The sequence below is a fragment of the Aethalodelphis obliquidens genome, unplaced genomic scaffold (assembly GCF_003676395.1).
Source record: "Aethalodelphis obliquidens isolate GAN/ISIS:26980383/991018 unplaced genomic scaffold, ASM367639v1 scaffold8, whole genome shotgun sequence".
Taxonomy (NCBI): Eukaryota; Metazoa; Chordata; class Mammalia; order Artiodactyla; family Delphinidae; genus Aethalodelphis; species Aethalodelphis obliquidens.
In genome coordinates this window covers 39,926,022-39,953,174 of record NW_020837952.1, presented here as the reverse complement: position 1 = coordinate 39,953,174, position 27,153 = coordinate 39,926,022, and the positions used below count along the sequence as shown (strand labels likewise).

The 27,153-nt window shown below is 39.6% G+C and overlaps 2 protein-coding genes across 2 annotated transcripts in view; one reads left to right on the top strand and one right to left on the bottom strand.

The window, feature by feature from the left end:
• Positions 1–24,552, top strand: part of CCDC38 (coiled-coil domain containing 38) — a 41,917-nt gene extending 17,365 nt beyond the window's left edge. Inside the window, exons 6-13 of the mRNA XM_027107241.1 lie at positions 5,474–5,631; positions 7,734–7,791; positions 10,927–10,996; positions 12,536–12,687; positions 13,979–14,114; positions 18,694–18,899; positions 21,013–21,106; positions 23,427–24,552. Coding sequence (XP_026963042.1) covers positions 5,474–5,631; positions 7,734–7,791; positions 10,927–10,996; positions 12,536–12,687; positions 13,979–14,114; positions 18,694–18,899; positions 21,013–21,106; positions 23,427–23,540 — 988 coding nt within the window. The 3' untranslated portion in view covers positions 23,541–24,552. The remainder of the gene's footprint in view (positions 1–5,473; positions 5,632–7,733; positions 7,792–10,926; positions 10,997–12,535; positions 12,688–13,978; positions 14,115–18,693; positions 18,900–21,012; positions 21,107–23,426) is intronic.
• Positions 24,553–24,602: 50 nt separating this feature from the next.
• SNRPF (small nuclear ribonucleoprotein polypeptide F) overlaps positions 24,603–27,153 on the bottom strand; it is a 9,530-nt gene continuing 6,979 nt past the window's right edge. Inside the window, exons 4-5 of the mRNA XM_027108220.1 lie at positions 25,351–25,415; positions 24,603–24,738 (exon numbers count right to left, since the gene is read on the bottom strand). Coding sequence (XP_026964021.1) covers positions 24,672–24,738; positions 25,351–25,415 — 132 coding nt within the window. The 3' untranslated portion in view covers positions 24,603–24,671. The remainder of the gene's footprint in view (positions 24,739–25,350; positions 25,416–27,153) is intronic.

Genomic DNA, 27,153 nt, shown 5'->3' with positions numbered 1-27,153 from the left:
TAGATGAGTAGTAATTCTTTCCATTAAATGAGCACTAGTCCCTATTCAGTATAAATCCAGCCTTGTTTGGTTGTTTGGTACTGATCACCCTCTAAGTCTTGAGAATCAGCATGAAATCCCCCTTACTCTGTTCTCTCTGAATCCATTTCTAAATACTGAGCTTGAACAGGAGTAAGTGGAATGAGTGCTAGGGCCTTAGGATCTGGGTTTGGGGTTCTGGCTGCCCATTTTGTAGCCTGATCAGCCAGAATATTTCCTTTAGCTCTATTAATATCAGTCTTTAGGTGGCCCGGGCAATGTACTATGGCTACTTCTTCCAGCATTATAATAGAGTCTAATAAGGCCAGTATCTCCTATTAATTTCTTCCCTTCCTGATGTTAGTAGATGTCTCTCTTTCCACATGGCCCCATGGGCATGCATGACAGAGAAGGCATACTCAGTATAAATGGTTACCTTTTTCTTAGCTCTGAGGCACAGGGCTCTTACGAGGGCTGTGAGCTCTGCCTTCTGGGCAGACGTACCTGGAGGGAGGGCTTCTGCTTCTAAGGTTCCTGAGGAGTTACTACTGTGTACCCCGCCTTCTGGAGTCCCCAGTCCACGAAGCTGCTCCCGATCATAAACATATCCATATCTGCATTTTCTAAAGGCTGATGAGTTAGGTTAGGACAGCTAGAACAGACTTCTTCAGTCATTTGTATGGTATGAGATGCCTTACGGCATTCCACAGTGCACTTAATGGCTCATTGTCATGTCCTTCAAGAGCCTCGTACAGGGGTTTGGCCATGAGTCCAAAGTTAGGAGTCCAAATATTACAAAACCCAGCCGTTCCTAAGGATCCTAGCAATCGCCTTCTGGTCGTGGGTACAGCTATCCTAGCTAACGCTTCCCTTCGATCCAGCAATAAGGGATCTTTTCCTTTTGATAACTCAAATCCTAGGTATTTTACAGTCAGTTGAGAAATTTGCGCTTTTCCCCTGGAGACTTTGTCCCCAGTCTGCCAGAAAGTTTAAAGTGAGGGTTGCATTTTGGTCTGAAGTTTCCTTAGTTTTACTAGAAGCAAAGTATAAGGATTTGGCATCACGGGATGTATATCCCCTACAGTTTGGTTAATGGCTTTCAAATTCTGTACAAAACAATAATCTCTGGCCCCGGGTTTTTGTACCAGCAGGATTGGAGAGTTATATGGGGATTGACAAGGTCCGATTAATTGGCATTTAAGAAAGGTGGTTATCAGAGGGTTTACACCTTTCTTTGAATGCCTGTTTAAAGTGTATTGCTTTAAATTGGGAGCCTTGGTGCCTGGATGGAGTTTTACTACTATTGAGTCAGGCATCTTGACTCTCCCTGGCCTTCCTGCGCCCAAACATCCGCTCTTACCTTTTGTGGAATTTCCTCAAGGACGGGTCTCCCAGTTGTAATAGTGCAGCTCAGAGGGCGCAGGTTTGATCTGGGAGTACTTTAATGTCTGGTGAGAAAATAATTTAATTTTGTTAGTAGATCTTGCCCCAACAAGGGAATGGGGGCATCAGGCATGTACAGAAAGCTGGGCTTTAAATATGGTTTTTTTCCGGTTACATAGATCAGAGGTAGAAAAGGGGGGAGTGCACAGATACCAACCCCCTGGGTTGACCTTGGTCATCTAGATCGGCAGGAACTTGTCTTAAGGGATATTGCCCTGCCTGAGGCAGAGGACCACGTGGACTCAATTGAATATGCTGGCATGTACGGGGAGGGGAGTCGATCCCTTCTGACTCTCTGGTAAGGAGGGTATGAGGGTAGGGCTGGTTGTGGCTGTAGGAGGATTGCTGGTAGAAGTCTTGGCACGCCACGCAGGACTTCCCCCTTCGTATGGCGGGAGGGCCACAGGGCGCCCAAGGCGAAGCCAAATGGAGTAAGTCGAGATCATCATTAGGCTCTGACTGCAGGCAAGACAGGCTTTTCCTGAGGGTCTTGCCTCTGAACCATGATTTTACATCTATTCTGCAAATTCTTATTGTGATATAAAGACCTAATTTGGTTACACTGCTGAAAAAATTGCAAAATAAGTTAGAAAAAACAGTCAAGTGACTTGTACCTGCTACCTCTTGATCTGAGGAAAGTTGATATTCACAGTGCAAGGCAGAGCTGATGGTAGGACAGCCAAGATTTCTCCATGTGGAAGTCCATCCTCTGGAGGAAAAAAAAGCCCCTTCGTGAAGCAGGAGCTCTGTTGTTGGCTGACCGGGCTGCCTCCATCGTTGTGCTCCAAGCACTTTACTTCTTGGCCAGCAAAAACACGGAAGAGCCTGGAACAACTGCCGTTAGCAAATGCCTGCTGCCTCTTCCCAGCCTCCATGGATTGGGCCCGACGTCAGTCTTATCAGAGACTCGACGTCCGTGGGATGCAATGCTGGCTGCACCTGGAAAACCCTTGAGTTCATGGGAGATGAAGGAAAGCACCAGGGTTTGCCAATCTGGGGCTCAGGGCATACTTTGTTCCTTTGTAGGAAGCACCTGGGCACACTCAGGGCTTGCCCCCTCAATGATTCCACCTTAGTGCTGATTCTGAGGGGTTAGCTGGCCCCCCTGAGAATGGACGTTTGGAGAGAGTGTGCAAACAAGCAACTCATAAGTCAACAGTTAGCCAGTACCCCAGGTTTCAAACCCAAGAGCTGAGAACAGTCTACAGATTGCAAACCTCTAGAAAATGGCCTTCCCTCACTCCCGCCGACCCCACCCCACCCAGAACAGCAGACAGCCTCAAGAGGTGTGAGGGAGAAAGCAAGAACCGTACAATTTGGGAACCAATTTCTTCTCCTAGTTGGTTTCTGGAAAGAAGCAAGCAAATGAAGTAGTGACTATTCACAACTTGGCTGTATGAATTCCCCCGAGAATCCAATGAGGAGTCAAAGATGGCCAGCATGGATGTGAGGGTTCACTTAGGGAACACTGGAAACTTTCCATTAGAGGTGATTGCCAAGAACTGTGGCTTGAAAGTCACGCATGCTACCAGCTGCTGAGGAAGCTGCCCGGCAGCTCCAAGACTGTAGTCAATTTGGCCAGAGGCTCCTAATAATTCTCCCCTGTGTGCTAAGGGCAGGCTTGCCTATTGCAGAGGGGCCTGTGAAAGTCCAGACTGTCTCCCTTGCCAGTTCAGAAAACTTACCCGATGAGGAGGAGGGTGAGAGAGGTGACTGGACCACCTTGAAGAAAGTGAAGTGAGGAGGCTGTCTTAGACTCAGTTGGAGCTGAATTTGAGAGAGGAATTCAGGAAGATACAGGCTGAAATACCCAAGCCCTCACTTCCTTTCTGAGCATGTTGGTGTTTAATCTTCCTGGTAGACGACCAAAACATTTTACCTCCCCAGCAGAGATCACAGACGAGCTAATCTAGACGTCTGGGCTATTTCTAGGTGGAATGCATTCAGCCCAAGGCCTCCATGTATGTAGTCCATGGCCTTAAGCACCACCACCAATGTTTGTTCCTCCAAGCAAACTTTCCTTTTACATAGAGAGAGACTTAAAAGCAGTTCAATGCTAACTCCCTGTTAGTTTGGCTCATGCAAAATAGGGTTAAAATTCTCAGTAAGGGAAAACCAAAATGTGTCCAATTATATAGAATTCCTTTAACCCAAGAACAGGGTATGTTCCTCTGGGATGGAGGATTTTCCTGCTTTACACGCCCTCATTTCTCCTTTACCCTCTCACCCCAACAAGGTAATCAGGGCTGGTTCCATTAAGAATACACCCCTGTATCAATACCTTCGGGCAATCATATTAGGGACAAGTGAGAAAAAAAACCCCACACCTCCATAAGGCAAGGTTTCTAGCCAGGGAGCAATGTCTTTGGTCTCCTGAGTCAGAGGGCCCTCATTCATATCTGGTTTAATAAAGTTCTGGTACAGTCATACAAGAGCCAACCGCTATCAGCCAATCCTAACAAATAAAACAGTCAGACACAGACAAACATAGATAAACAATGAAACCAAAGGCCTGGGACTCTAACCCCATCCTTTGAGTACCTCAGTGGCTAGAACCTTTTATATTGTCTCCCTTAATATGGGACTCTAACCCATGATCTTGGCCTTGGGACTCTAACCCAAGGTTTGGGAATCTAACCCAACAAAAATCTCCCCAGGTTGGAGCTCTAAATTATAATCCCAACAAGGTTATTAGACAGGCACAGGTGCATTTTAATGAGCTTACTCGCCCAAAAGACCTCTGATCCAGGAGTTGCTTCTTTTCTCAAAAGTGAAAGTAGCACCAAGGAAGCTGGAGTGCCGGGCTGGGGAAGCAGGAACCTGATAGGTGACCCTCTAGACAGATTCGGTCTAGGTAGCCACTCTGGATTGGTGGCAAGGCACACACTCCACTAAGGGCCACAGTGCCTCTGGCAGGCACTCAGAAGACGTATGTCCCTTTGTGGTCGCCAAAATTGTTCCAGGCAAGGGCTCGCTGCCCGATGCGCATAGAAGCCAATACTACGGCACCGGCTTTTGAGAAAAGAAAGAGCTTTATTGAGAGGTTGACAGGCAAGGAGACAGATTTGAGAGGCTTGCCTCCTGTCGTCTTGCCGCTCAACCTCTCAGTAAAGCTCTTTCTTTTCTCAAAAGCCGGTGCCATAGTACTGGCATCTATGCGCACTGGGCAGTGAGGCCTTGCCCAGTAACACGATCATCAGTCTATTCTATGTGTGCATATCCTCGGGCATGTTTTATTCAAATAACATTCCTACAGGTTTCTTTTTATAAATTTATTTATTTATGGCTGCACTGGTTGCTTCTTAGGGGCTTTCTCTAGTTGTGGTGAGCGGGGGCTACTCTTCGTTGCAATATGCAGCCTTCTCATTGCAGTGGCTTCTCTTGTTGCGGAGCATGGGCTCTAGGCACGCGGGCTTCAGTGGTCGTGGCACATGGGCTCAGTAGTTGTGGCTCGCAGGCTCTAGAGTGCGGGCTCAGTAGTTGTGGTGCACGGGCTTAGTTGCTCCGCAGCATGTGGGATCTGCCCGGACCAGGGCTTGAACCCATGTCCCCTGCATTGGCAGGCGGATTCTTAACCACTGTGTAATGAGGGACGCCGTCCTACAGGTTTCTTGCCTCTTGTCTCATATCTTATTGAAGCCCATTTTTTTTTTTTTTTTTTTTGCGGTAGGTGGGCCTCTCACTGTTGTGGCCTCTCCCATTGTGGAGCACAGGCTCCGGACGCGCAGGCTCAGCGGCCATGGCTCACGGGGCCCAGCCGCTCCGCGGCATGTGGGATCTTCCCAGACCGGGGCACGAACCCGTGTCCCCTGCATCGGCAGGCGGATGCTCAACCACTGCGCCACCAGGGAAGCCCGAAGCCCATATTTTTATGGCCATATTTACAATAATTGTTAAACAAATTATTATTCAAATACATGACCAAGAAAATGACTTTTGTAAAATGTTTTTTAAAAAATGAACATGATTTCACACAGGTATATCTAATCATATCTTTATTTCTTTTGAGTAGTGAAATAGCAAAAACAGAATTCCTCCTTAAAGAGTACATGCACTATGGATTTTTTCTGCTGAAACTGTCTCCAAAACAATGGCAAATCCAGCAAGCAACGAAAAGGGTGTCAAAGAATAAAGAAAATGTGAATGTCAAGCTTCCAAGTATAATGACAAGTAAGTCCCATATTCTTAAATTCAATTAAGTAAATATCCCTAATTCTAAAATATTCTGCCTCAATGTTTGTTTTTTATTAAATAGTCAGAATTTTTATTTTAAGCAGAACCTGAACAATCCCACTATCCCACTATCTCTGATATTATAAATTATTAATTTGGAAATTCAGGTTAATTTCAGATATGAAGTAATAAAAATATATACATGGAGGGCTTCCCTGGTGGCGCAGTGGTTGAGAGTCCACCTGCTGATGCAGGGGACATGGGTTCGTGCCCAGGTCCGGGAAGATCCCACATGCCGCGGAGCGGCTGGGCCCGTGAGCCATGGCCGCTGAACCTGCGCGTCCAGAGCCTGTGCTCCGCAACGGGAGAGGCCACAACAGTGAGAGGCCCGTGTACCGCAAAAAAAAAAAAAAAAAAAGTATTTGTTTATCTTTCTAGATGAACCTCAGAATCATTATGCAAAGTTCTACCTAACCCAACACCCAACTCCCTGACCAATTTTTTGTAACATTTTTATTATAATTCCATAAAACAATTAATTTCAGAAAAATTGGCAGCTTTACAAAATCAACCTTCCTATCTAAAAACATGACACATTTCTCATTTGTCAAATCTCCTGGTCACACAATTAAGGTTAGAGGATCTGGAGTAGAGTGTAGGGGAGGGGGGTGGAGGAAGTAGGTAGTGGGGTCAATGTCTTCTTCTCTTTAAAATCTTGAATATAGAAGTCACTCAGTTTAAATAACATCCCTTAACAAGACGTTTTAGTAATATGTGTTCCAGTATCAGTTTAAAAGCTTAAGATGGTAATTTATGGCGGTGGTAGAATCCACTGGTTCTTCATCCATTTTCTTTCCTTTCCCCACTCACCATGTATATATTGGAGGCATACAACGTATCGGGTTCTTTTTAAGACTCTGAGTACACAAAGACCAATAGGACATAGTTCTGCACCCTGGACCTATACTATACAATACAATACAATAGGGCAAACGATACAGCAGTGATAGTGAGGGGTCTGGGAGCAAAAGCAAAAAATGTGATCTATGCCTGAGGCATTTAGAACAGTCTTTTTATATATATATATAAATTTATTTATTTATTTTTGGCTGTGTTGGGTCTTCATTGCTGCACGCGGGCTTTCTCTAGTTGCAGTGAGCGGGGGCTTCTCTTGTTGTGGAGCTCGGGCTCTAGGCATGCGGCCTTCAGTAGTTGTGGCGTGCGGGCTCAGTAGTTGTGGTGCGTGGGCTCAGTAGTTGTGGCGCATGGGCTTAGTTGCTCCATGGCGTGTGGCATCTTCCCAGACCAGGGATCGAAACTTTGTCCCCTGCATTGGCAGGCGGATTCTTAACCACTGTGCCACCAGGGAAGTCCCAGAAGAGTCTTTAAGAGGAGGTGATGTTTGAGCTGGATTTTGAAGAATAAGTAGGAACTTCCCAGGTAGAGGGTGGGAGAGTGGGACCTGCTGTGGTTTCAAGACAGAATAGCAGAAAGGGTGACTGGAAGTCACAAGAGCACAGGCATGAGGAAGTGTGGCCTGGCTGTGGGGGGGACCTGGGGGTCAGTGGATGGAGAGACCCAAGACCAGTTTTGCCCACTTCTCAGTTTCAGACCAGGGTCAGGCCCAGACACTGGTGTCAGGGGAATGAGTGTATGGGCGACTTGTATGGGCCTATGGTAGGTCTCTCCACAAGATGTAATAATTGAAGTCCATCATTTTTATTTTATATATTGATCTTTTAAAATCTCTGATTAGAAATATGTATGATTAGGTAAAAATAGAACCATGGTTTATATTTCACCATCTATGTCCCTGATTTGTGACCTTTAATAGTTGTGCCACGTTTTTGACAAAATGCACCCCCCCACCCCAAACAGTGCCTTTGATTTTATGCTTGGAACCAAAAGTAGTAGAATAAAAGAGCTCTATTTCCTATACGATTATTATTCTAACAATAATTTTTAAAAAGTAATGGGCATATCGGTGCAGAAAAAATGAATATCTTGTACCAAATAACAAGGACTCACTTCTAATTACATTATTTTTTTCACTTCCACCGTCACCAATGACATGGACTTCGCCTGGACATTTTAAACAGCAAAACCGCGCAAGACGACCACTCCCACCCAGGAGCAAAAGAAATCATCCTTATCAAAGTACAGTACATATTGATTAACTCTCTTGAAAACTGTGAATTTTTTTTTTAAGCAAATATTTCTTTTAGCCTTTCTTTAACATACGTACCATGTACCCACACCCACCGTTAACAGATGCCGGAGGTAGTGGTTCTATGTGCTCCTGAGGTGACCAAGCTCTCATAGGCCTCCCTGCATCCTTTGATGAGGGCCTACAACTGCTATCTGCAGAAACTGCCTGCGCCCTGCATCTTGGGTCTTTGCCTCTCAGAATTCACTGCCCAGTTGTTTGAATCCACTGCTGACTTGTGTGTTTGCAATTTTACCATGTCATTCAAAATTGCTGCAATGAGACTATAAAGCATTTTTTGTTTCTTCCCTTATTTGATTATTGACTCATTTATACTCATTATTTCATAAATTGGTAGTTCTCAACCCTAGCTACCCCAGGGGAGCTTTTAAGAAAATATATTGATGTTTAGGATGGGTACACCAGCCCCAAAGGAAGGATCTGGGCCAGCACTGTATTATCCATGACAAAAGCCAACACAGATACTGTGCTCTGAATTCCAGGGGCCCTGGGGTGACTGCACTTCTGTGGCATTTAGGAGTCACTGTTTTGTTGTGTTTTTAATTAAATTTTCATTTTGAGATAATTGTAGATTCACACGCAGTTGTAAGAAAAAAATACAGAGAGGCCCCACTACAGTTCACCCAGTTTCCCCCAATAGTAACATCTTACAAAATTGTAATATGATATCACAACCAGGATATTGACATCAACAGAGTCAAGACACAATCAAATACAGAATATCATAAGGATTCTTCATGTTGATGCACACAGTAATACTCAAACGTCACATTCATTCTCTCAGAAAGCTCACCACTGTCCTAGTTTCTTTCATTTACTCAGCACATATTTATTGAGTGCCCTGCAGGGCCAGCAATAAATAAAAGACAGTCTCTGCCCTCCAGGGGCTTACCATCTAGTGAGGGAGACAGACGAGGAATTTGTCAGTTACACTATAATGTGATAAGGCCATTGGAAGGATAAGCTCAGGGTGCCACAGGCATGCAAAGGAAGGACTCTCAGCCCAGATGAGAGGGGAGAGACTCAGAAAGCAAGGGCGGGATCAGTGAACACCCTCCAGATCAGGTGGCATCTAAGCTGCTCCTGGTGAGGAGGAGGGGTCAGTGAGGACACTCTGGAAGAGGGAGGGGCCTTCTGGGACAGGGGTGACGGCGTTTGGCTCTGTTCAGAATGGCTGGGCCGCAGGGTGCAAGTGGGCGAGGCTCGAGGGGTAAATAGGTATTGCATCATGAACAGGGAAGCAGTGGTGCCATCCAAAGGAGTCTATGTTTTGTTCCAAGTGCCCTGGGAAGCCACTGAGGGTTTTAGCAAGTGTGTGACAGAGACCCAATCAGATCTGCATTTTAGAAAATTGGATATGGTGGTATTTTAAAGAATAAAATGGACAGGGATGAAACTAGAAATAAAATGGACAGGGATGAAACTCCTAAATGGACAGGCCAGTTAGGAGCCTGTTGTCACAGTTCATCAGGTGAGAGATAATGGACTGCCTCAACCAGACAGTGGCAGCGGGAACGAAGAAGGAAAGGCTGTGGGACACATCAGGGAAGTGGTATTGACAGGCGTCCCCTACACTTTGGGGGAAGTGTGAGGAAAAGAGAGTGGCCACAGACAACTCCCAAATTTCTAGTGTGGCAACCGGGTGTATGATGTTGTCATTCAATGATATTGGGAACACAGTAAGGGGAGCAAGCCTGGCAGGAGGATAAAGAGTGTGATTTTGGATGTGTCTGAGCTCCCCAGGGGACACCCAAGTGGATACTGGTGTCCAGTTAGAGGCTGGCCATTGAAGTCCAGAGCTCAAGAGAAAGAGAGAGAGATGTGAGAGTTAGTATATTAGCAGTGGTTGAATCTGTGAGAGAGGATGAGATCAGCCCAAAAGAATGGTTAGAATGAGAGGCAAGAAGGCTGAGGAACCAGAGACCTAAAGAAAAGGAACCCCAAAAGGTAAAAGTATCACAGAGGTGGGAGATTGATTAGAAAATGCTATCACTGAGTCCAAGAAGAGTGGCATGGACAGCAGTACCAAATGCTTTCTCAGGGGATGTTTCCCAAATATTCATTTACTTCTATGGCCCTTTCTCAGTTTTCCTACAACTTATTTCCAATTGCCTAACGGGCAGCTCCAGGTAGGTTATTTTGTCCCCTCAAACTCAACATGAACAAAGCAGATCTTAATCTTGTTCTTATCCCATCCTTTAACCGTTTTCCTCCCTGTTAGTGCAACCTCCATTATTCCAGGCTCACAAACTACAAGCATTGGAGTCATCTTTGTCTCTTCTGTTTTGGCCCCAGTAGCTCTATTCTTGGTTACCATGAATTCTTTCTTTCATGCATCTCTAGATTCTCCTCCCAAGCCCCACCCATTTACTCACTTTTCCCATCATCACTACCCTCTACTTGAAAGTATTACTTACCTAGATCACACCAACAGCCGCCTTACTCTCTCCTTAGTCCCTGCCCCTTTTAATATTCCAATCATTTTCAATTTATCCTTCTTAAAGGATTTTTCCAGAGCCACCTTGCAAGCCATATAATTATTCTTTAAGGATGTACCTCATCACCCACCCACCCCCAACCAACATTTCCTCAGCCTGATCAGAAGATATTTTAAAAGGTAAAATCTACTCTTAAAAAGACAAATATTGTGTTACTTGGAACACACGTTTTGTTTTGAGCACTAGAGCACATGTTTAGTTTCTCAAGAATACTGCCTTAAAAAGGACAAAGCAGATGTAGCAATGTAGATTGTCATGTGTTTGTTTTTTCTAAATTTTTTTAAAATTTGAAATTTTATAGATGCACCTCAAATAATTGGTATCATGTGGCATGGCCCTTCCTTGTGGTCTGTTTGCATATGTCACCCTTGTCTGGGACTGAATCTGATTTTCTTTTGCATACTCATGGAATCCATGGATTCCTGCAATCAGCAATTCCCTAAAAGGCTAAACAGGCTATTGAAAAGAACTATGTTACCGTTAGGTTCCAAAGACAATTTAGAAATGAAAGCGAATCTGTTGACAGAAAGTGGCTCAGAAATCAGGCATTTTCTTTTTCTTTTACAGCCGAGCTGAAAGTATCAGTTCAGAAGACAGTTCGGAATTCTTTTTAGATGATGATATGGACTATGATCTGGTAACCAGATTATCTTTCTTGATTTAAAAATTGTGTTTGGTGCAAAGTATAAATGCTCATTTCTTCTTTTGAAATTAAAATGTCCTATTCCAAATATTCCACAACTTTCCAGAAGAAAATATGATTTTGATACTGTTCTCCAGTTATATACAGTTCATCTTTGTCATCAGACATTTAATGAAAAATAAATGTCAGGACTTCCCTGGTGGTCCAGTGGTTAAGACTCCGTGCTTCCACTGCAGGGGGCATGGGTTCCATCCCTGGTCGGGGAACTAAGATCCCGCATGCTACACGGTGTGGCCAAAAGATAAAAAAAAAAAAATTAAAAATAAATAAATAAAGGTCTATAAGAAGGTAACAATTTAGGAGATATACATTATCTACAGTCTTCCTATAAAAATAACCACCTTCTGACTGTTTATCATTTTATTGGGGCTTGAGGTATGCTGGGTAGCTGGACTGTGAGATAAACTGACCTTCAACAAAACAGCCCTGTATGGCTACAACCCTGACTTTGAGCTAATCCCACACTATATACAACCACAGAAACTCAAAACGAATGAAAAACACTTGAAATCACCATCCATGTATTATGTATAACATACCTTATCCAAGTCTTTTTTTCTTAATTGTAGAAAAAACACAATTTACCATCTTAACCATTTTTAAGTGTATGGTACTGTAGTGTTAGCTATAAGCACACTGATGTGTAACAGACCTCTAGAACTTTTTCACCTTGCAAAACTGAAACTATACACCAATTGAACAACTCCCCTATGCCCACTCCCTCTAGCAACCACGTTCTACTTTACATTTCTAAGAGTTTGATTACTTTATATACCTCGTAAAAGTGGAATCATGCAGTATTTGTCTTTCATGACTGGCTTATTTCGCTTAGTCTCATGTCCTCATGTCTTCCAGGTTTATCCATATTGTAGCAAATGACAGGATTTCCTTTTTTTTTAAGGCTGAATGGATATACCACATTTTCTTTACCCATCCATCCGTCTATGGACATTTAGGTTACTTCCACCTCTTGGCTATAGTAAATACGATGAACATGGGTGTGCAAATATTCAAGTCATCTTGCTAATAATTAAATTTACTTAAAGTAATATAAACTTATACTTAAAATTTTGGAAAATAGAAAATCATTAAAATGTGGGGAGAAAATGACCTCCACTTAGCCTCCTGTCTTTCTCGTTCTTCTGTTCCTCTCCCCTTACCTTTCTGTAGACCTGCCTTTTCCCTTTTTCCTGCCCTTGCCTCCTCCTCTGCTCCATCCCTTCTTCCTTCTCTTTTCCTCACCCTCTTCCTTTTCCCCTTCCCTAATAACCTTGATCTCCCCCCAACACCCAAAGTGCTCTCTTCCTGAAGGCCAGCTCTCATGTGGAAATAGGCTCCTTTGTCAATCTCTGCCCATGTCTCCCTCATAATCAGAACGGTATTCCTTTACCCCACTGTTTCTTCCCTAGATGTCACATGTACACAGGTAGCATGTTTTTAAGCGAATTATATTCTTCATTATTGATTGATTAGGAGCCAGAACTTTATTTCAAAGAACCCGAAGAGTTACTTCAGGTCCTCACAGAGCTGGAAGAGCAGAATCTTACTTTGGTACAATACTCCCAAGATGTAGATGAAAATCTGAAAGATGTAAATAAAAAAGAAAAACTTATACAGGATAAAATGTAAGTCATTAAAAACAAGTAGACTTATTCTATTAACCGATTTCTAACCAGAGATAAAGTCCAACTCATTTATGTATGGCCCTTCCTTGTGGTCTCTCTGGATTTAGGATGGGATTTTTGTTAATAATCGTTTACACTGAAGAGTGGAAAAGGTAGAAGTTATATTTACACAGAATAGACTGGCTTTAGTTTAATTTTAGTCCCTACTTTTCACTTGTCAAAATATTTTCCTAGCTAGCAATAATAAGAGACAATTTAAAAGATTAAAAAGAATTGAAATGTCACCTACTGCCTTAATTTTTGTTCAATACAGTTTTATGCTATCATCTGGCTAATCAATTCATGCTTTGGATAATGCTAATAAATGCCTTTTACTTGGCTGTGACTCTCAGCAAAAGTTTTTTTTGTGTGTGACTTAAATATATCATTTTATAATGTACATATTGATATATCAGGGCTACTATAAAGAAGGATTTCTGTTGGGAAGGAGGCTGGATTTGATGACTCACAAAATTCCTTTCTACTCTAAAATTTTATATGATTACAATTTTGGAAAATAGCTTCAAGTTGCAGAGAATAGACCTTTATATCTACTCATTCTAAAAATGTGTAGAACCTTTTTTGGGAAGAGTCTTCTGGATCAGAAGACAGCAATCATTTTAAATAGTTAAGTCAAACTACATTGAACTTTGGAACATATTAACTTGTTCATAAGTTAAGAACCTAAAACCATAATCTCATAATCACCCAGTAGACTACTGTATCCTTTTAATCCTTGTCTCCTCTCTCCCAGTCCTCAGTGTATGGGGCCCCCGCCCTGACAATATGATTTGAGGGGATGGGGTGGGTATGGTTGGGCAGGAAAAGGGGATCTATATCAGAATCTCTAAGTGAGTAGTCAGGAGTCTGTACTTTACCCAGTGGCTCCTCAGATATTCTGATTATCAGCCAGGTTTGAGAACGCTGACATACTAGGTCACACAGCTTGGGCTCCCGATACCTCAGCTCTGCTGCTTTCTATTTGGGGGACTCAGGGGAACCACAGAAGTGGGGGTGGGGTGAGAAAAATGCTTCCTGATGGAAGTTAAAAAGCATCTGTGCATTTATTTTTCTCACTTTAACCTGAAAAGTTGCATGTACTTTGTCAATGTCTTAAAATATAAACTTGTATTTGGCTTGCTAGACATAGGATGTTGACACATGATCTGGAGGGAGTGCTGAAGCTCCTGACTGATGGCTTATTTCACTAAACCACAAATTACAGACAAGGGTCTCTCTTCTTTTGCAATAGAAATACCAACATAGAGTTTCTTTTGGAACACAAGGAAATGCTTAAGGTTAACTGTGTAAGAGAAGAGGAAAAAGCAGCAGAACTGGAATTAAGGTCCCGGCTATTTAGTTTTGGAGAATGTAATTCAGATGCTCAGGTAATCATTCTTTGCCTGTAGTAATTTTATTTTGGCTCATGATATTAATAATCTGCATTCCCTGTGTATTAAGCATTGGAATAGGGGAATTAAAGCAAACCACAAGTCCCAGGTTGATGATGGAGCCCAGAAAGCAGCTTGGAAATAATTACCTTGTCAATATGTAATAGCTAATTTCACAGTAGATAGAAAGCATTTAAATTGGCATTGGAGTTCTCTTAAAATGTTACAAAGTATGATGCTGAGATTTCCCCGCCTATAAATACATTTCTTTTAGTCAGTATACATATTACCATACATATGAAGTATTTCACTACCTGTGATCATTTTGGTATTAATTTGAGGGGCAAATAATTAACAGAGGAATCACTGAATCAGCACTGAAAGGAATTATCTTCCCAACAGTGAGCTTGTAATAGATTGTGGCCTCTTTCGGGTCTGCATAGATCCACGTGTGCTTATCTGTTTGCGTGCTGGTTTCTCCCAGCTCCATGCAAACCCCAGGGTAGGGGTTGTCTTACCCTATCTAGTCAGCTAAGTTTAGTGTCCTCATAAAGTAAGTGCTCAATAAATGTTTGTTGAATGAATGATTAGGTTAGTTTTAAGACCCACAACAAACTCCAGCTAACATTGGTTTTCTTGTAAACATCTCAAATGAATAAAATTCAAAACTCATATGTGAGACTAATATCACAATTATAGTTATGAACTTGATTTTCAAACACAGGTAGATTTAAGGGGACTCTATCAGAAGATGACTATGCTCCCCTGCCCATAGGTGGGCAGGGTTATAAAAGACAAACCTGTTTATGGCTCCTTCACAGCCCACATTTCCTAGGGTGGCATAACACCCGGAGGTAGGAGGGGATAGGACTGTGCACTGCCAGAGCAGGAAGTGTGATGACAGCCACCTCTCAGTTCTTCAATGCTGGGGGTTTTTTTAAACCTTTTTTTAAATTGTGGTAAAATATACACAACATAAAATTTACAAGTTAACCATTTTAAGCGTACAATTCAGTGGCATTAAGTATATTTGCAATATTGCATAAGCATCACCATTATCTATTTACAGAATTTTTCATCATCCCAAACAGAAACTCTGTACCCATGAAATAATAATTCCCCATTCCCCCACCTTCCAGCTTGTGGTAACCTCTGTTCTACTTTCTGTCTCTATAAAGTTGCCTCATATATATGGAAGCATACAGTGTCTGGACTTCTGTTTATGGCTTATTTCACTTAGCATGTTTTCAAGGTTCATCCATGTTGTGGCATGCATCAGAATTTCATTCCTTGTTACAGCCAAATAATATTCTGCTGTATTTTTATACCACAGTTTGTCTATCCATTCATCTGTTGACAGACACTTGGGTTGTTTCCACCCTTCAATTCTGTTTTAAATAATTCTGAAACTGAGTAACATGAAAAATGTCAGGTAAATATCAGTGGTATCTCCCCGTGCCCTCCACCAAGCCCCTTTCATCCAAATTTAGGGTGGCTATGAAAAAAAGTGGCATTTCAATACTCAAACTTTGAAGCAACCAGAGCCCTAAATGGAGAAGATAGAATTGATCTGAAAATTACTTTTTTAAAGACTATGACATTTGGGTCACAAGTGTAATTTTGGCATCCGTGTATTATATACTCTGGGAAAATGGAGCTAATAATTCACAGTGTCTCCCAAAAATGTGAAATGTTGGGGCAGAGAAGCAGAGGCAGAGCAGGACAATTGGCAGGGGAAAGTATTCTTTTCTAAGAATTTTCCAGCTTCCCCACTCCCATTCTTTTCATATGTTGAAATGTGCAAAACATAATCCTTTATGAGTGAATAAGCATAGCTGTGTCTAATTTTAATATTCATAAATTATCATAGGTATTTTGGAGCTATGAGTATTTTATTCTTTCAAAATTTCCACACTCTTAACTGTACTTAATCCCCTAAAAACATTTTTCCTTGATTCAATATTTTACTTTTAAAATAAAATTTTAAACTCAACTATAATGTAATACTGAAAAGTGCACAGATCCTAAGTTTATCTCTCAAGGAATTTCCTCAAGGTGAACACACCATTACCACCCCCAGAAGCCTCCCGCATGCCCCGTTCCAGTCTCTGCCATACACCCAAGATGACCACTATCTTTACTTCTCTCACCATCGATTAGCTTTCATGTTTTTGAACTTTATATAAATGGAATCATGTAATATGTCTGGCTTGTCTGGTTTCTTCCTCTCAACATTATGTTTGTGAGATTCATACATGTTGTTTTGTGCAGTTGTTTATCGAACATGAAATGGAATGTAAGCTATTCCGTTGTTCAATTTGCAGAACGTCCTCATCTCTCGTTTTATCGTTCTTGGGCACAGGGAGCTAATCAAGTTCAATTGCAAAAGTTGTTTACAGTCAGCGCTCAGCAGAACATAACATGGATTAGAATTACAGAATCCTTGAGTTGGAAAGGACTTTAAAGGTCATCTAGACATCTACCCCCTCGCCTATCCAGTTTTGATACAACTATTTCTCCTAATCATTGCTCTGGTCAGATCACTTCCCATTCACTGCTGAAGGCATCCAGAGTTCGTATCCAGTATTCTGAGCCTTTCACGGTCCTGTCCCGATCCTGTCCCGCTACACAGCAGAAAGCAGCATCTCCTCCCACTTCTTGCAGCCTCTCTTGGCTACTCCTCCTCCGAGGTGCTCTGGGCTGGGCCCGCCATCTGGTGGCAGCTCCAGGGATGGGACTGATGCTTTACTTCTCTGTCATCTGTAGGTCTGTGCCTTGAGCTCCCTTTTTCCCTGTCCTTCTGCTCTGTTGGGCCAGGCCCTCAATCTCTTTTTCATACATGAGTATTTTCTTTAACCTCATTCCCCAATCCTACTTCTTACACTGTTCTTAACTTGTTATCTTAATAAAATATCTCTACTTGTCTTTTCCTCTCCTGTTTGACAGGCAGAACTTAAAAAGAAAACAAGACATGCTGAAAGGTCGCTGCCCATCCATCTCTAAAGCTCTTTCTAAGTGTTCAAGAGGTTTCCCCACAAAACTTCCATCAACTTACTAATCATTCTCATATTAAAGATGTTTTCTCAGAATATATATTTTTAATGACCCACATTACAGTAATTTTTTCCATATCCAAGTACAATATTTTAGCCCCTTGATGAGTTATACTTTTTTCCTTTTATATTTTTCTATACATCTAAAGTTTCTAAAAGGAATGTGTTAATATAAATAGGAATACAATAAATGTTATTTAGAAAGGGAAAGAAAAAAGCTTTATGGCAAATAGGACTTTTGCTTTTTTTTACTTTTTCCTTTAACATTATTTTGTATTTCTCCAAATTTCCTAGAAGAAGCATATTTTAAATATAAATAGGGAATACAGTAAGTGTTACTTTAGAAGAAAAACGGGGGACTTTATGGCAAACAGGACCATCAGAAAGCTTGTTAAACTAGGTGGGACAGACAAGCTGTTTGAAGTAAACTATTGGTAACAGATCTTGACTTGTAATTAAGTGTTGGTGGCTCTGTAATGAGTCTGTGGTTTCAGGAGGGGTCTCCCATGGCTCCTGGAGCTACATCTGTCTTGAGGATTATTTGTCCTTGGCTTTATGGTGATTCTCATCTTCCTGAGCAGAAGCAGGAATGAGGGCAGGATGCTACCTGGAGAACGATTTACTTTGCTCAGTTTATTGAGATCCTTTTATCTGCGAATGCCGGGTACACACTGGAGAGACAGAAAGTTTCCTTACGGTCCCGAAACATGTTACCTACAAGCTCGAGCATCTCTACCAACAGTTAAAACGGCACAGTGGCCAGGTACAGGGATCAGCAAGGTTTGGCCTAAGCCTCTGCTTAGACTGGAGTACTAGAATGGCTTCCCAGTGGAGAGAATGAAAAAACTCCTGAAAAGATTTTATAGGCCAGCTTAGGAATCTGTTTGCTTGTAACTTTTTTTTTCCTTAGAGAATGCATTCATTTAATCAGCAAACATTTATTAAGTGCACAGTTATGTGCAAGGTGCTGCTTTAGATATAAGTGTAAAAATAAGAAATAGCTCCTGCCTTCCAGGTGCTTACAGTCTAGGAGGGGAGATAAGGCATGTATGCAAATAACTATCATACAGGATTATAGTTTTAGCAAATTAGAATAGTAAGGGCAAAAAAGGGAGCTTACACACTGTGCTGCTAGGAAATGCGTTAGAGTGGGGAAAAAAAGGATTTAAAATGTTTATGTAGTGTCTACTTGAGTGAGAATGATACAGAAAACATTCAAGCAAAAAGACAATCTGTCCTATTAAGTTATTTTTATACCTAGACTGAAATATTTTTAAAGAAAATAATCCAAGGTGTTACTATAGTAATGATCTGACTATAAATTATAACATAAATTCAATGCTGCATTTTCTCACTGTTCTATGTTGTACTAAAGTTTTTCTTTTAAAAAAGGAAATACTTAGAAGAACATAAAAGCCTTTTTCATTATAATATAGTAAAAGGGAATTTTACGTTTATTGAATGAACAAGAAAATAGTAATGAAATTTTATGTTTTCTGCTCTCCTTTTCTTCTCAACCTCAGGAAAAACTGATAGACTCTCTTAGTAAAAAAATTAATCAAGTATACAAAGTCTGCATTGGAGATGCTGAGGTTGGCAGCCTCAACCCAGTTCAAAAGCTGGTAAAAGTAGAGTCTCGCCTGGTGGAACTGAGTGATCTCATTGAATCCATTCCCAAAGAAACCGTGGAGGCAATTGAGAGGATGAAACAGAAAGAACGACGGCAAAAGTACAGTCACTGTCTTAGGATATAAATGTAGTGAAAGACTTAATGAGAAGCTGTTTTTGCTTGGATTCCACACACATTAAGGAAGTCTATTATACAGCAAGTCTCTATTATACGCAATATAGAGACACAGTGGAATCAAACCCAGCCCTGCCCTCCTCATGGAGCTATTATTTAGTGTGGAGACACATAACATCCATATTCTTACGAAATAAACATCTCGTTATCAATGGTAAAACGAGCACTGTGAAGGAGAGAGTTCATCAGGGGCAAATGACATAGTTTCGGATGGGCAAGGGGTCCTTCTAGCCTGAAAAAGTGAATTTTCAGAGTGAATATTCACTACTTACATGAAAATTTTCAAAGGGCTATAATGTAGAAGGAGAACTATACTTGTGGTGAAGGGCCCAAGACTAGAATTAGGAGCCTTTCATTGGAAAACTACAGGGAGACTCAACCTATGAAGGAATTGTTTGAAAGTTAGAGCCATGTAATGAGGGTTTTCCTCAGTTCCTAACTGCCAACACTTACATACATCACATTTACTCATTAACTCATTTATTCCTCAAGATAATCTCATGAAGATTGCCATCCCTGGAACACATACCACCACCCTCACCTCCACCCCTGCCCAGCCCCCATGTCCCCACATCTTTGCCTAGCTTGGGGCCTTTCCCGGAGAATTCACTGATTTAGAAATTTCCATACCAAGTTAAATAAGGATTTTATGTACATGCTACCTTTGAGGCAATGATTATTATAAATATAATATGATCCCTAGTATAATGTAGCATATAGAGAATGCTTATAGGTGGAATAATGTTCTTGTTATAGCAAAAAAACATGTTGGCAGGCATACTAGAACTATGGCTATGAGCATGGGCATTAGAGCTGACCTGCCTGGGTTCAATCCAGGTTCTGCCATTTACAACTTTTGTGACCTTAGGCAGGCCACACAACCTCTCTTAAGTTTCAGTTTCCTTATCTGTAAAATGGCAGTAATAATGGAACTTATCTCACAGGGTTGTTGTGAGGATTAAATTAAATAATCTATGTAAAGCGCTAAAGCATGCTTGGCATATAGTAAGTACTCAAAGAGTAGCCATTAATATTAGATACTTTGTTACTGCTTACATTACTGGGGTGGGGGGGATATGGTTTCCTCCATATAAAAACAAAGTCCAGAATATATTAAGGTGATCCTGATGGGATTTTATTGAATATGAAGCAATTTTTTTAAGAAATCATAAATGAAAATCACTCCTTCCAGAAGATGACCTTTGACTAATTATACTAAGAGCATTTGCATCTTGTAATTACTACTATTTCCAGTAGTGATACATGAACCTAATTCCAATTACTTATCATTCTTATCAAAAGGAGAATTTTACTGGATTTTTCCCATGGTTTGGAGGCACCTAACATAACACCTAATTTTGCATAAAAAATGTTCAGTGAATGTTACATTGATAATTATATACATCCATACAAAAGCTATCACTTGTCCAGTGGTTATTCTGTACCAGGCATTGGACTAGACAGTTTGCATAAGTCAGCTCATTTAATTTTATCCTCATAACAACTCTGAAGAGAACAAAGACAAATACTATTTCTTGGCCTTAATTTGAGGATAACATTCAAAAAGATTTACTGGAAAGTATGTTTTTGTGGTTATCCATTGAACTATATACACTTGTGATCTGTGTACTTTTCTCCAAATTATACTTCAATAAAAAGGTTTAAAAAGAGGGGGAAATAGCTGGAAATTAATTCAAGTGGCTGCCATACGGATTAACTGCGAAGTACCGAACTGTAAATGGAGTGATGAGAAAGCTTTGCTGAGGTGCTTGTTTTAGACCAAGATTTGGATAGATTTTACTTCTTCCAAAATGGTGACATGCATTTTCTTCCCATTTCAACACAAACAGGATTTGTTGTTGAAATTTCACCTGAATATTCAAAACCCATAGATTTGGGTGAAGATGAAGTATTATTTTCATTTAACCTTAAAGGAAACTTTATAATATTTACATAATTCTTTACCAAATAGTAATGATGTAGGTCTTTTTTACTTTCTGTGATTTATAGTTAGAACAATGTCTTCCCCTCTTGACAGGTTGCGTGAAGAGAAAGTGAAAGAAAAACAAAAACACCAGGAGGAAAGGCTAAAAACTGCTCTGGAAAGAGCAGGAGCACAACCAAAGAAAAAGGTTTGTGTTTTGTTATTAATAGGTTCCACTACATCAATGTGTGAGGGCTTCTGTGGTGCAAAAACAAAATACCTAACTCATCTAATTTATCCAGGTTAAACTTCAGTAAGATTGCTAACAGCTTAAATTGATCTCTCTCTGGTTCCTTGCTACTTTTAGAATGATTCAAATTACTGGTTCTACAGTTCTCCATTAGACTAACTTTTTGGTAAAAGAAACCTCTCCCCTCTCCTCTTTTTCTTTAGCTCCAGGTGCCATGAAACTAGAGAATTAAATAAATAATAGTAAGTGAATTACATATTACTGGAAGGGTCTTTTAATCCTCACACTGTAAAAATAATGAGACTTATAGCTGAAGTTAAAATAATTTACCCAGAGTCACTTCAGATTTAGCAGCAGAATCTGACCAGAAGCCAAGGTTCTTCATATTTCAAGATTACCTGTTCAGTAAGTTTAGAATTGGGCAGTCACAGAGTGCACGTGGTCTATAACTCCCCCTAGGTGTGAAGAGCCTTTTGTTTCTATATGCCACTCTCCCTCCTCTGAGCTAGAGTCTGAAGTATGTTCCAGGAAGGCAATCTCATAGTTAACTGCAAAGCTAATAAGGACATTGATTCTCACCATAGTCACAGCTAACCTATAGTGAATGCTTCTGTGCCTCACAACCAGCCTTTGAGGTAAGTACTTAAAGTTCTGAAGTATGGTAACTGTTAATATGTACTATGTCAAAAAGTGATGATTAATTTTATTTAAATAAGCATTTCATCTTTAAAAGGGTCTGTACTTATCTAGTTCAACTCTGCTTCTCTTGAGAAGTTCAACTCTAACTTCTCTTCTTCTAAGAGAGAATTAACCATTCATCACCCTGCTACATGTATATACTATTATTTACTAAACTCACCAAATTAAAGTGATTATTTTTTAATATATCCACCTTTCCTTTTAGACCATGAATGAGTTTTATGACCTTTGTATCCCCAATGCCTGGCACATAGTGGACACTCAATAAATGCTTACTGAATTAACAGACTAAAAATGAGAATGAAAACTAAATCTGGAAGAAAATTGGAGAAAGAATGTTGATAAGTCAACAATGTATGAAGACCTCTGAAAGAAGATTTTACTCTTTCAGAGGACATTTAGGACATTTCATCGCTGGCAATTTTCCCAGACAGAAATTAATAACAAAGGTTATCAAAGGAGATCATCACCAGTGAGGGAAAAAATATGACATTAGGAAAGGAATTCAAGGATTCCAGTCGTCTAAGGATATTTTTGTTGTTAAAATGAGGGGAGGACTGCTAGTGCTATTTAGTTCTCTGGAGTCAGGAATGTCAAACATTCTGCAATGCAGGGGACAGTCACACACAGGGTTGGTGCCCCTTTTGAGGCACAATGGAAATGTCCCATCAAATTTCATGTCTAACAGAACAGTTTTCTTATACATTTAATTTATACAAATTCAGATATAAAGGCAAAACAAAAAATAAATAAATGAATAAGGAGAAGGGGGAGAAAAGACTCAAAGAGAAAGATTAGTATGATATACTTGAGTATATGCTCCAGAGAGAATAAATAGGTATGAACTGGGGTATTCCTAAGCCTCTCCTGGTGGGACCAAGAGCCAACAGGATTTCTCGTGCCTAAGAAAATAGTACATGGTTTTCTCAAGGTTTTGTTTAACAGGATTTTTTTTTTTTTTTTTTTGCGGTACGCGGGCCTCTCACCGCTGCGGCCTCTCCCGCCGGGGAGCACAGGCTCCGGACGCGCAGGCCAGCGGCCATGGCCCACGGCCCCAGCCGCTCCGCGGCACGCGGGACCCTCCCAGACCGGGGCACGAACCCGCGCTCCCCGCATCGGCAGGCGGACCCTCAACCACTGCGCCACCAGGGAAGCCCTAACAGGATTTTTAAATGCCAGTCAGCTGTTGCTTAGCAGAGGAAAGTGGTCTCTTTGAACCAATGGAGTAGAAATTAGCTATGGCAGTTACTGAGAAATGAAGTGTTGGCCTCAAACATGGAGTTTCTCTAAGCTTAGCATACCTGAAACACAAGCTATCTGATGACTTTATCTAAATCCTCCCACTTGCCCATAAAACCTAACTGCCCTGTCTTCTGCATACCATGGTGCTCCATTCGTTACTTAACTTTGCCTGCATTTGGACATCCATTAGGTTATCAATCCCTTGTAATTGAGATTATTATTTACTATTTTAAACTATATTATTCTTCAGAAAAATCAAGTTAATATTAGTATTTTAGTTACACTTCAATAGAAAATGGTTATATGAAAATATTAACTACTTTTTCTTTTGTTTCAGCTGGGAAGACAACTTATGTACCGCTCAAAACCTCCATCTGCTAACAAACATGAACTACTTTTAGTCAAGGATACAAGAACAAAATCACTGGAGGAAGAATATTTTTTCACTTGAATAGGAGCAGTAAGACATTTATAACCAGAATGCTTTAGGCATATTTTGCAGATTTTTGCTTTTCAGTAATGGCAATATTCTGCCCCACACACAGGCCTAACCAATTTCAGGAAGACAGGTCCTTACTCTAAAAGGCTCTTAGGATTGGAAATGGGAGTTATTTTCTTTTGTTGAAGACCTTTATTATCCACATCCTAACCATTATTCCATATAGCTAAACATTTATACTTTCTGTTGTCCCAGGTGGGGATACACATCCAAAGTGACCTTACTGATGTAACTGTATGGTGAATGACCATTTAAGTGCAATAATGGCATTCTGACAACCTAAGACTTTAAATAATCTTTTTTTTTTTTTCAACCAGTCCACAGGAAAGTTCATAGTGTCAATTTTATCCCTGTGGAGTATACATTTTAACAATGTGCAACTCTAAAATACTGATTTGAGGAGTTTAAAACTTAAATGAAAACTACTAGATTATGTTCTCATGAGAACATAATGAGACATAACCAACCATGAGACTGATTTTTAATTCACATTAAGGGGTTCTGTTCAGAAAACTTAATTCTCTTAAGTGAACAAACAATATGTCTTCAGCCTACATGTCAGTTCACAATTTCTGTTGTGTTCTATACTCAAAACCATCTTAATTTTCAGGTGACGTTTCAATTTTAGCTGTAATGTGCATATCATTTAGCTCACATTGATACAGAATTAACATGTAATTTATTGACTAGTAAGTAAAAGTCTATATTAACTCTAATAAAATATTTAACTTTATATGTGTCAAAAGTGGCTCAAAAATAACTCTAAAAGAAACAGTTGCTTTTAAAAGGTCTCAGTTAATATACAATTACAAGGGATAAAATTGACTTTCATAAACATTTATAGAGTATATAAATAAATTTCCCTTATAGAAAAAAAATACAGCATTGGGCTTACATGAAAACCAACTTGAATAAAGTTGGGTGGCTTTTAAAGCATTAGTTCTGTGAATAATTTTTCAACTGTTTCAACATTTGAGCTCTGCATGTAAATATCTGAATATGAATAGCTCACAGTCAAGTTGAAAAACAAACAAATCTTTATTGTCTACAAATATATATAAAAAAAATTCCCCCCGAAAGATGCTATTCTCTCATTTCCCCATCTTCTTCTTCTTCTTCAACACCCCTGATATAAAGGACATTATTACACCTGTAAACAGAAAAACAGTCCATTTTGTTGTTCCAACAAGAAACCATATAAGATCTGAATTACTACGTTTATTAGATTTTTTCATTACAAAAATATTAATGCTAAAATTACAATACATCATTTCTTTCTCTTTTAAAAAAAATTTTACCTTTGGTTTGTTAAAGAGCACATGACACTCATTTTTATACCATGCAGTTGTTATAAAATGGTATCTTTATGATCTTCCAAAGGGAATAATGACTAGAATTTGGAGATGTGAAGCTAGTTCTAGAAAATAAGTGTAATACGAATCCCTAATAGCAGCCAGACCCACCTAAAATTCAAAACCAAGCTCTTGCAACTAAAACCACTGAAAAAGGTACAGTTAAGAGCTAGAAAGTTTAATATCAACACTAGAAAAATCTTAAGAATGAACAACTCCCAAATATTTAAATCTGCTTTGACAAGTTTAACAATTTCAAGAATCTTGAAGTCTAGTTGTAGAATGTTATGTTAAAATTAATAGTGATTAAAAAAAAGTAATTCTGAGATTGGGGCACTAATAGTTTATTTAAACAGGTATTTTTACTGCTCACCAGTAACTCCTTATATAAACTACTGATGTTTTGTTACCTTATTAAAACTTCACCCAGATGTCCAGATAATGCTCCATCTATGTATTCTTCTGTGTTTGCAAGCTTTAAATAAAAAGAAAATATATTAGTATAATCACACAAGAGGAAAATAGTATTATACACCTAATATTGGTGAGAGAACTTATTAACAGAGAACTTTCGGTACCAATGACTCACATTTACCTACAATAATTAGAAGATTAGTTTTCTATTACTACTGTAGTACTTTTTGGTTTCATATAAACATTCAGTAAAGTTAACATTGATGGATGTAGAACTGATATATAATAAAGCTCGTTTCAACACAATTTTTTAAATCTCAATAATGTAATATTTCTTTCTATTAAACATTAAAACAACATGTCAAGGAAGACAGTCTCCAATTTATGAATAAGCTGTGAATAATTCAGGTCTAAAGAAACAGACGTTAACTTTTCTCAGAGTAATAGCATTATATCATATTGAGGAACCCAAAGGGTACAAAAGCTATGGCTAAAATACCAAATACTCTTATATTAGTCAACAACCAAACTAAAGAACTGAATAAGAATTTTTAAAAATTATGTGCTAATAAACAGGAAAAAAATAAGTTCTTAAGAGGAGGTTTAATTAAGAGTGACCTTTATAGTTACTTTAGAGAACTCTATTATTTCTAATTTTACATCAAAATGTTTAGCTTTCCTTTTACATAAAGATAATAAACTTTACTTATAATTTAAAAAAATTACAATCAGTGCTACTGGGACTCACAAAAGAAATGAACAAGATAGAAAGGAAACAGGGAAGTTTCCTTCATTAACTAGGCAAGTGGGCAAAGGGAAAGAAAAATAGGTCTTAGAGAGGATATAAGGTAAGGCATTTAAAACATGTTAATGAATTAATAATGCTACTGGATATTATTCCTTCTCCTATAGAGAACAAAAAATAACCTCTTATACTCAGGGGATATGGTTTTGTCTGAAATTGTTGCCAACAATTAGTTTTGTATGCAATAGCTCTCAGAAATAATGTATTAACATCAACTAATTTTTTTTTAAAGTGATTATTTCCGGCAGATGTTCACCACCAACATTTAAACTGGTTTCTAAATTATAATAATGCTCCAAAGGCCTTCTACCACACTTTAAAAAAATTGAACTATAGCTGATTTACAATACTGTGTTAGTTTCAGGTGCTCAGCAAAGTAATTCAGTTACCCCATTTTTCAGATTCTTTTCCATTATAGGTTATTATAAGATATTGAATATAGTTATAGTTTCCTGTTTTATACAGTGGGTCCTTGTTGTTTATCTATTTTATACACAGCAGTGTGTATCTGTTAATCCCAAGCTCCTAATTTATCTCTCCCCCACTCCTTCCCCTTTGGTAACCATAGGTTTGTTTTCTGTCTCTGAGTCTGTTTCTGTTTTATAAATAAGTTCATTTGTATCATTTTTTAGATTTCACATTTAAGTGATATCATATGATATTTGCCATTTTCTGTCTGACTTCCTTCACTTAGTATGATCATCTTTAGGTCCATCCATGTTGCTGCAAATGGCATTACTGCATTCTTTTTATGGCTGAGTAATATTCCATTGTGTGTGTGTGATACATATGTACCACATCTTCTTTATTCACTCATCTGTCAATGGACATTTAGGTTACTTCCATCCATGTCTTGGTTATTATAAACAGTACTGCTATGAACACTGGGGTGCATGTATCTTTTTGAATTAGTGTTTTCTCCAGATATATGCCCAGGAGTGGGACTGCTGGGTCATATGGTAACTCTATTTTTTGTTTGTTTGTTTGTTTTTGT